At 43.0% G+C, this 10,995-nt stretch overlaps 1 protein-coding gene across 2 annotated transcripts in view; it reads left to right on the top strand.

The window, feature by feature from the left end:
* The window catches only part of LOC117952675 (MAGUK p55 subfamily member 4-like), a 61,215-nt gene that overhangs the window by 10,278 nt on the left and 39,942 nt on the right, over positions 1–10,995 (top strand). Inside the window, exons 2-4 of one of the 2 annotated variants that reach the window (XM_034885160.1) lie at positions 7,277–7,340; positions 10,212–10,333; positions 10,416–10,493. In XM_034885160.1, the coding sequence (XP_034741051.1) occupies positions 7,319–7,340; positions 10,212–10,333; positions 10,416–10,493 (222 nt within the window). In that variant the 5' untranslated portion in view covers positions 7,277–7,318. Of the gene's footprint in view, positions 1–7,275; positions 7,341–10,211; positions 10,334–10,415; positions 10,494–10,995 lie in introns of those variants that run through there. The other variant, XM_034885161.1, reaches the window with a different exon arrangement.

Below are 10,995 nucleotides of genomic sequence, written 5' to 3'. Positions count from 1 at the left end.
AAATTCACTGACATTTAAAGAACTGTGAGTGCTTAGGCAGAACTATTGTAAGAATAAGTGTTTAGCAGACAGTTAGCCGCAAAACTAACAAATTGAACTAGTATTTAGTGAGCAGCAACACGCTACCAACACACAAGCACAGGAAATGGAAATGAGTTAGGTACGCTATGACTTTAACTTCATATGACACGCACTTGGTCGTCTCCTCAAGCGTCATATAACACACGCTTGGTCGTATCCTTTAGCGTCATGTAACACGAGCTTAGTCGTCTCCTTCAGCGTCATATAAAACGCGCTTGGTTGTCTCCTTTAACTTCGCATAACACGTGCTTGGTTGGCTCCTTTAACGTAAGGTGATAAGATTTCTCAGACAAAATCCGGGGAAATTTTGAGCTCAGAAGCGTGAATACCTCCAAAACATGACATGTTTTTATCTTTGTAAAACTTAAAACGGAGACACAGCCCCAGGGGCATCACAAGACCTAGAGCTGACCTGGGGCACATGGGGGGTCCATGGGCCTGTCTATTTTAAAGGTGCTCTAAGCGATGTTCGGGGACATTACTTCTTGTTGACGTTCAAAGTATTTTCAAACAAAACAAGACTAGCTTGCCCCTCCTTACTCCTCAGCCCTTCCTCTGTTCGCTGATTTTGAATCCGCGAATTATTTGGCCGGAGAAAGCCAGCAAATATATAACGCAAACCCAGACGGTGTGCTGAAGGAAAATGAAAATTGAGCAAAAGTACGTAGGAGGGCGGAGCCCGGCTATAAATCTGCTGCACTTTGAAAAGAAATTCAGAGGTTAGACTTGATTGTTCTTGTCTTTGGATGGAAATATTTGTGCTGCAGCCTGAACTAGTTTGCAATTCAGAATTTTAACCATGCACACACAGGTGGAATTGGTTTTTCTTCATATTTTTGCATTAATGTCACTAGGAAGCATACCAGTAGATATATATATATATATATATTAATATTTGTAAGTGGGATATATAAGTAAGTGGGATTGTCTGGAATCTGGCAATACAATAACCATTATGGTGGGATACAATAGCTAAGAACTTTACAAAATTGTCTGTGCTGTCATAAATAGTTCACATGAGAATACTTTATAATTTTGGAGACCATGTAAAAGATTTGTTGCAATTGCAAAACCGGATTACTCGGGAACCGCTTGTTGTACTGATGCATGTGTTAAGAGTTTGTGAGATATTTCACACAAAGTAATGGGGGTGCAGATATTTATGCATAATGTAAAAATGATAACATTTAAAGTAGGTCCCATTCTCGTTAGGGGCTGAGCCCCCCTAAACGTCTGATCCTAGACTCACCCCTGCTGCTACTTCACACACCTCATAGGGGAATGTTGTAATGTTTTGCTGAACCACATTTATCTGACAGCTTTTGCTTTATTGCGTCAGGGTTGTTTCTGCAACAGCTCACTGAGTATTGGATACAATAAAAACTATTGAGGAAATAGTTTTCTTTGACATTGATGCAGTATTAAACAAGATCGCTACAGTTGGCAGCTTTGAAACAAGCTACAATGGAAGTCAATGGGATAATTGTCCAGTTTGTATTAACGTTTATAAAAGTGCTCGTTTTGCTTCTGACAAGTGTCTGACAACATTATGGAAACGATTTCTAAGGAGGTCAACCTTTCTCTTAAAGATTGCATCCTTTTTAAAACATAAAAAGTCCACGAAATTGCGTTCGCTAAACCCACTAGACTCCATGTAAATAATAAGTGATTTTAGCATTGTAAAATACGGCTTTCTAAAACATCTCTGAGCTCCGAGCGGCGCTCGCTCTGGCTGTCCTGAGGCTGCGTGTGTATGGTGTGCGACTATCTACTACGTTTGTTCAGTGTTTTCTGTCTTTCATTCCAATTTCGGGTCTGTCAGTCACAGTGAAAACCGGGGACATTTCCGGGGACAGATCCAGCTGGGGACAGGTCACCAAAACCGGGGACTGTCCCGGGAAACCGGGGACTGTCCCGGGAAACCGGGGACGTCTGGTCACCCTACTTTAGCGTCATGTAACACGCGCTTGGTTGTCTCCTTTAGCGTTGTATAGCGCTTGGTCGTCGTACGCTATTTTTCAACCTAGTCTCCCCCATAGCTCAGTTGTTAGAGCGGGCACCCATATATAGAGGTCTACTCCTCAAGCCCGGGGTTCTACTTCATCCGTGGCCCTTTGCTGCGTATCATTCCCCCTCTCTCTCCTCCTTCATTATATGGCCTGTCATTAAAGGCCTAAAATGCCAAAAAAAATTATATATATATTATTTATACATATAAAAACGGTCCAATATTGAGTAAGAACAGCTGTCGGCCAAAAACGTTGACATGTGCTGGTTAAAGCCGGGGAACCTTCCCTGCCATGCATGATTTCAAACCATGACGTCTTGTGGCGGTTTTCCACTGCGTGGTATCTACTCAACACGCCTCGACTCTACTCGCCTTTTTATGTTTTCCATTACAAAAACAAGTCCCTGGGACCTGCTACCAGGGACTTTTTTTAGTACTACCTCAGTCGAGGTTCCAAGCGAGCTGAGGCGAGCTCAAAAGGTGACGTGAAAACCTGCAGACTGCTGGTTGGTCGGATCACTGCATTGAGCCCAAGTCCGAGGGCGATTGACAGTCATGTTTAGCTTCTTCCATTTTCTAATGATTGCTCCAACAGTGGACCTTTTTTACAAAGCTGCTTGGCAATTTTCTCGTAGCCCTTTCCAGCCTTATGGAGGTGTACAATTTTGTCTCTATGTGTCTTTGGACAGCTCTTTGGTCTTGGCTGTGTTAGTAGTTGGATTCTTACTGTATGGGGCTGACAGGTGTCTGTATGCAGTCCTCAAACAGGTACAACTAATTAAGGATAATAATTGGAGTGGAGGTGGACATTTTGAAGGCAGACTAACAGATCTTTGAGGGTCAGAAATCTAGCTGATAGACAAGTGTTCAAATATTTATTTGCAACTGTATCACACAAATAAAAAGTAAAAAAATCATACGTTGTGATTTCTGGATTTATTTTTTTAGATTATGTCTCTCACAGTGGACATGCACCTACGATGACAATTTCAGACCCCTCCATGATTTCTAAGTGGGACAACTTGCAAAATAGCAGGGTGTTCAAATACTTATTTTCCTCACTGTAGATAGATAGATAGATAGGAAATTCCAACAAAAAAATATCAGACACACAGCACACATACAGAATCTACATGAAATAACAGGATCCAATAGAAAATATGGCCGACACCGTCCTGGTGACGGGACTGTTTTCTCCACTTACAGTTTTTTACAATTGCTATGAAAGATTTTTCAATACTTTTAACAATTTTCCAAAACTCTTAACACAGTAAGCACTACTTCCGCATGTGTAAGCTGTACCATTACCACATTTCTTGTTGCTTTAACACATAATGCATACAATTAACACAAATTGAAAATGTTTAAACTCCTTTTGCACACAAGCTCAAACAAGACCAAAACAATAGATTTTTACTGCGAAATTTACCAATGCTTTAACACTGCATGTAAGAACAGATAACACCATGTTCTAAACCTAACCTTACATGCTAAAGTCAAAGTGAACAACTATTTATATTGTGAATTGAAAAACAAATATATTCTCTGTATTGTATTCCATTGCTAATGAGAAAAAGCTTATTGAAGTTATGCCATTGTTTAAATCACAGCTGATTCCCATCTAGGAAGCGCACTCCGGTGTTGAGGTTCCTTCAATCATATGATCATATGTTCCAAAAGAGGACTCTTTGGGCTGGTCTTGGCTGGAAAAGGAACAATGTAGATAAACACAAAGAAAGAAAGAAAGGAAGAATGAAAGAAATGCTTGCACGAGGGCGAGTACCAGGACAAGGGAGAGGAGTGGGGCAAGGTAGAGGGAGAGAAGTTAGAATGCGTGGTGGTGCTCTAAGAAGGACCAGAGCTAGGGTAACTGATCAAATAGGGGCTAATATCATTGACCATGTCGTAAACCACGTGCTTTCATACAGACTGGTGAACGAGTACAGCCAAATATCAGCCGGGACACAGGGTCATCTATTGTCCATATGTTCAGAGAAACAGGATATCACTTCTTCTACATCAAAGTGTAAATAATGTATAATTACCATTTACAGTATTAGGGCGACTTTATATCTGGACATTCAGTCCAGAGTTGTAGAGGACAACCTTGTCTTTGGGAACATTGAAGCAATCAGCATAACATCCATTTCTCATACTCTAGCTGAACACAGAGTCCGAATGAAACAACTATACAAAGTTCCTTTCGAAAGGAACAGTGAGCGCATCAAAGAACTCCGTCACCAATACGTCCAGGTAAGGTTATGCAGAACAGTCGTTACTGTACTATTCACAGTGCGTTTCGCAGTAAATTACTCTATAAACCTGGAGTACATTAGGAAATACAGTAGATATACAGTACAGCACAGCAGTTACATACACTGTGTCTAGTTACTTTCAGAGAGTCATGGAGCTGGAGGCCAATCAAGTCCCGCATGAAATTATCTATGTTGACAAGGCTGGCTTTAATGTGGAGAAAAGGCGTCGCCGTGGGAGAAACATATTTGGCAAAAGGGCCACAGTTACCGTGGCGGGCCAGAGAGGACCCAACATCACCATGTGCGCCGCAATCTCCAACAATGGTGCACTCCTGCATAAATGTGAGATTGGCCCTTACAACACCAAACGCCTTCTTCTGTTTTTAGAAGACGTGCTCAAAAGACTGTTGCCAGAGGCAGAAAGTGGGCAGGTGAGAGACCACCTGCCTATATATGTGATCACATGGAACAGTATGGCATTCCACCATTTCTGTACAATCACAGCCTGGTTTGACGCCCATCCAAGGATGATGTCCCACTTCCTTGCCCCTTACTCTCCTTTTCTCAACCCCACTGAGGAGTTTCTTCAGCCTGGAGATGGAAGGTTTTTGACCATCGTCCACATGACCAAATGTCCCCTCTGGATGCAATGGATGCTGCATGCCAAGACATCACAGCTGAACACTGCCAGGGGTGGATAAGGCATGCAAAAAGATTTTCCCACAATGCCTTGCCAGAGAAGATATCAGGCGTTATGTGGATGAGAACATGTGGCCAAATGCAGAAGATTGAGCAAATTAGAAGATTACTTTTTTTAAATTATTATTCTGTTGTTCTTTCTGTTTATATATCTTGCAGTAATGTCCTTCTGCAAATAAAGTCTTTACTGCAGCAATTCTATATCTGTCTTTGTTTTCATAAACTGTACATTCTATAAAGCTACTCTGAGATGGTCATTCATTTTTTGTATTGAATTTCTTCAACAAAAGAAACAAAATGTATGTGCAAAACACAATCTAGGATCAATACAATATACTGTGTATTGTATAAGGGCATACTTGACACATCTAAAATAATTAAGTTTTTGTAATGTCAGCTGATTATAATTTTTTTTTGTCATTGTGTTATGATTGACTAAATGTTCCTGTTGGAGGAGAACATGTGTTAGTGTTTGGAATAATTACTGTATTTTGAAACATGTTTGCAGTGTTTTGTTAGACATAGTGTGTTGTTTTAGTGTATTATTGTATTTTGAAACTTAGTTTTGGAGTTTAGTTTACAATGTGTGATTTTGAGCATGAAATTAACAGTTTTGTCAATTGTGTGTTTTAGGTGTGTTGGTGTGTTAAGAGTTTAGGAAACTTGTTAAATGTATTGAAAAATCTTTCATAGCAATTGTAAAAAACTGTAAGAGAAAAAGTTTTCTCCACTCATGAATTTTCAACATTAATTGCTAACATTAAATCGCCATGAACACGCTCATGCATCACACCATTTGAAAGCTCAGAGTCTAATGATTTGATTACGCCCACAAGCAAGGCTTAAGATGACTTAGTTATAGTTATAATCATGTTATGAAGTAAAGAAATGTAGAAAGATACTGCGCCGCTAGTTTCCAAAGTCGAGTGTGCATCCACACCTTTGTCCTCGTGTCTTTATTAATAGCAGTGAAACTTTTTTTTAATACATTGCCAACAATCCAAGGAATTAGACTATCCAAGCCTTTTTATCCAAAACGAGCTGTTCCCCTTACAATCTTGTAGTTTGTGGCCAAGTTTCAACAGAAAGAAAGCTAAACAGTTTATAATTTGTGGGTTTTGATTGCTTCTCTCTTCTCCCCCGGGGCTGCCACATTGTTACCAGCACACCGGCAGATTCTCTGACATCTAAGCATTCGATTGACCAGTGATATAAGCCAATCCGTCTATCGTAACCTGAAATGAGCCTTGTGAAAGCCAATCATGTCGCAGAGTTCAGGGACGGCCAACGTGGGAAAGATTGACATCTATTCCGTCCAGTAGATGTTATAAAACCGACCTACCTGTTTAGCCACTATGAAGACGAAGTGATTGATACCAAACTTGACCAGAAAATGTTAACCCTGTGATGGCTGCAGCTGTGTCAAAGCAAAAATAGGGCCTTCTAATTGCATTTCACCATTTCATCAATTTATAATTACCTATTTCTATTATTTTTTTGTTATTTCAAGTATGTGTGTAATTGATGTGGATGTGTTATTGTTTTTGCACTTGTTTGGCATTTTTCTTTCCACTTTTCCAGAGAAAATAAGAAAAACGCACAGACATATCTGTAGAAATAACTCCATAAAATATACATTTTCTGAGTGTTTTTCTTCTGGATTTTTTCTGTATAAAGTTTAGACATGTCGCTAGGCTACTAGTTGTGTCTGAAGCCCACCGGATATGTTCACAGTGGTGTTTTTAAACATTTTACAGATCATTTACTTGGACGGAAATAGAAATTCTCTATTCTAACCTCTGTGGCTCTGTGTCAGTGAGGCTTAGAATCACACTGTCACTTGGAACAAAACATTGAGAATGTTAACTTCCCAATGACCTCAGGCACATACCAGAGGGCCAAAGTACATGGGCGCTGTGTCACTTTTTTTTTGGTTAAACATTTAGCCGAGAAAAGCATGTATTTTCAAGTGTCTGTGAAGAGGTTTATAAGTTGGGAATGTCCCTTAGACATTAACTAAGATAACACAAAATATTAACATCTTAACTACTACTACTTCAGACATTACAGAAGTCTCTTGTTAGTATGTCAAAAGCAGATTTTGGACAGTGATTTACAGGTCCTTACACCCTCCCTGATTAAAAGGTTTTATATTAAGTCAATGTTGAGGTTTAGGTCATGATCATCATATCAGATCGATTGACAATAAAAGTTGTTTTCCTTTTTTTTTTAGTGAAGAAAGCCCTTTCTTCTGCGGGGAGTCTGGACAATCACCATGTCACAAGTTTTGGAGGAGGGTGAGAAAGACACACACACACAGACAAACAGACACAGACACACATACACACACAAACACATACACACATAAACACAGACACACACACAAACACACGCACATACACACAGGCACACACACACACACATGCAAATACACAGACACACAAACACACACACACACACACACACAGACAGACACACACACATACACACAGACACATACACACACATACACAAATACACAGTCACACACACACACATAAACACACACACACATAAACACACATATACACAGACACACACATACACACAAACATACACACAAACACATACACAGACTGACACGCACACACACACACACACAGACAGACACAGACAGAAACACATACACAGACAGACAGACACACACACACACACAGACTGACACACACACACACATACACACACAGACACAGACACATAAACACACTCTCTCTCTCATTCACACACACACAGACTCACTCACACACTCTCAAACACACATAGACAATTATTATAGGAGGGTGGCAGTAGCTCAGTCCATAGGGAGTTGGGTTGGGAAGTGGAGGGTCAATGGTTCAAATCCCCGTATGGACCCAAAAAGTTGGGAGCGTGGATTGGTGGCTGGAGAGATGCCAGTTCACCATACACACTGGCACACTGCCAGGTGCTCTTGAGCAAGGCACCGTACCCCCCCGACCGCTCAGGGCGTTGGTTCAGCTGGCAGCCCACTCACTCTGACATCTCTCCATGTATAGTGCATGTATAGGTCCTGAGCATGTGTGTGTATTTCAGGCCTGTGTGTGTGAGTACTAACAAAAGTGTGTACACAGAGTGTAGTGCAGTAATTTCCCCATTGGGGACTAATAAACAAATTGTTATTATTATTAAATATGTGTCCCAGCCCAGGATAGGACATGATACCCCCCCCGCCACACACACACTACTACAGCACGTGATGACGGCGCAATGTCCACAAGTTGGCTACCATTAATAAGACAGGATAGGATCATAGAGACACAGTAATTCCTGTTTTTCACCTTTATGAGGCAAAAAAGCAAATGAAAAAAATAACACCTGGCTAGTAAAAAGTGAGAGTTGGACATTTTTTAAATTAATGAAGAACTGAAGAAGATTTAAAAAAGTGAACTTTAGGACCTAGTCTGACTTTTGTTTAAAAAGAAAAGTGGTGACAGGGTTTTTCTTCTGAAAACATCACTGCCAATGCCTGTTAACATGAGACACATCCCTCTGGTGGACAGAACATATACAACACTGAAGGCATTTGATGTTCAGAATGTTGTTAATAAATATTCAAATATATTTTAATATTAAAAAACTTGCTCTCACGCTCACTCTCTCTCACACACTCCCACATACGTACACACACACTCTCACAAAAACACACATACACACACACATACACACACACACACACACAAACAAACAGCTGTATATCTGACCAACATCGACTGCGTTCATTGTTTATTGTCTGTCTCAACAGACACGTTGGAAGCAGACGGGATTACAGTGGGGGGCACTGTAATCCCGTCTGCTCCCATCGTGTCTGTTTCCAGCCTCAAACATCCTCTATTAGAATGTATAGTCTGCTGTTGGCTCTTGTAATGCATCAAATATAACATGTTGCCCTACTACCCCTTCCACGCTCCCCTTCCACGCTCGCCTTCCACGCTCACCCTCGACGCTCGCCTTCCATGCTTGCCTTCCAAACTCACCCTTGACGCTCACCTTCAACGCTTGCCTTCAATGTTCGCCTCCAACGTTCGCCTCCCACGCTTGCATTCCACGCTCGCCTTCCAAAGCCACCTTCTACGCTTGCCTTCAATGCTTGCCTTTAATTCTCGCCTCCCACGCTCGCCTCCCTTGCTCGCCTTCAACGCTTGCCTTCCACGCTCACCTTCCACGCTTGCCTTCCACGCTCGCCTTCCAAACTCACCCTCGACTCTTGCCTTCAACGCTTGCCTTTAATGCTTGCCCCCCACGCTCGCCTCCCACGCTTGCCTTCAACACTCGCCTCCACGCTCACCTTCCACGCTCGCCTTCCACGCTTGCCTTCCAAACTCACCCTCGACGCTCGCCTTCAATGCTTGCCTTTAATGCTTGCCTCCCACGCTTGCCTTAGACGCTCGCCTTCCACGCTCGCCTTCCAAACTCACCCTTGACGCACGCCTTCAACGCTTGCCTTCAATGCTGGCCTCCCACGCTTGCCTTAGACGCTTGCCTTCCATGCTCTTCCACGCCGGCCTCCCGCGCCGCCTTCAACGCTTGCCTTCAACGCTTGCCTCCCACGCTCGCCTCCCTTGCTCGCCTTCAACGCTCGCCTTCCCCGCTCACCTTCCACGCTCGCCTTCCACGCTCGCCTTCCAAACTCACCCTTGACGATCGCCTTCAACCCTTGCGTTCAATGCTGGCCTCCCACGCTTGCCTTAGACGCTCGCCTTCCATGCTCACCTTCCACGCTTGCCTTCCATGCTCGCCTTCAACGCCCGCCTCCCGCGCCGCCTTCAACGCTCGCCTTCAATGCTCGCCTTCCACGCTTGCTTTTGGCGCCCGCCTTCCACTCTCAGTTTCGACGCTCGCCTTTGACGCTTGCTTTTGCCACTTGCCTTGCCGCTCTCGTATGACGTTTGCCCTCGTGGCTCGCTTTCAACATTCACTTTTCTGGTATTTTCAATGGTCACTTTTGATACTTTGGATGCTCACCTTCGCTGCTCGCCCTTGACACTCGCCTTCCATGCTCTCTTTCTCCCTTTAAAATCAGTTGCTTTTGCTATAAATGTATTATGTATGGATGTATTTATAATTATTTGAATGCATATTTCTGATATGTATCATTCCTTCCACTGCTACAGCTGTCAGTGAGGTGCTGTCCAGTGTGGTGGACGACGTCAATCATGCGGTCGGCAGAAATATCAGCGGCGCTGAGCTTCTGCACGAGCTGCTGGGTGCTCCGTGGCTGCGCGCTCTGCTGCAGGTATGAACCCGCTCAGAGGCCGCCGCCCTGAGGGAAAACACACCTCAGCCATTTCCTTTCCTTTCCTGTTTTGTCTCTCCAGATTTATGAGTGCCTGCTGCAGTTTGAAAGGTCGACACCCACGCCCATTCTGCCCTATGCCTCAGGACTCTCCCATGAGGTTTATACACACACACACACACACACACACACACACACACACACATATAAACTTTTTGGAATGGAGTCAAATTTGACCCAAAGACAACAGGAGGGTTAAGAAAATCCCATCAAACTACACACGCTAAGGAAAATACAGTTAACCTCTGCTAACCTCAGTTTTTTTTACTTTTTAAGTCTCTGACGCACCAACCCGATAATCAGACAGTCTGGCAAGATTGATGACTGGAGTTGGTTCGGTGTGGTCCGTGCCGTCGTCCGTCATTTTGGCCAATTTCACATTTGGAATGGGGGGGCGGGCAGTCAGACTCAATGACCAATCTGATTGGTGGAGTGCTAACCCGGAAAGGACTGGCGGGATAAGCCTCTCAAAATCTGACAAAAATCTTTCAAACTGACCTTTGTCGATCTGCTCGGCCTATTTCTCCTCAAAATGTTTTCAGACTTTTTTAGCTGACAATACAGATTAGGACGCCTGCTTTGGGGGGGGGGGGGGGGGGGGG

The sequence above is a fragment of the Etheostoma cragini genome, chromosome 11 (genome assembly GCF_013103735.1).
Source record: "Etheostoma cragini isolate CJK2018 chromosome 11, CSU_Ecrag_1.0, whole genome shotgun sequence".
Classification (NCBI taxonomy): Eukaryota; Metazoa; Chordata; class Actinopteri; order Perciformes; family Percidae; genus Etheostoma; species Etheostoma cragini.
Note: the sequence above shows the minus strand (reverse complement) of the source record. Positions and strands in the feature narration are given on the sequence as shown.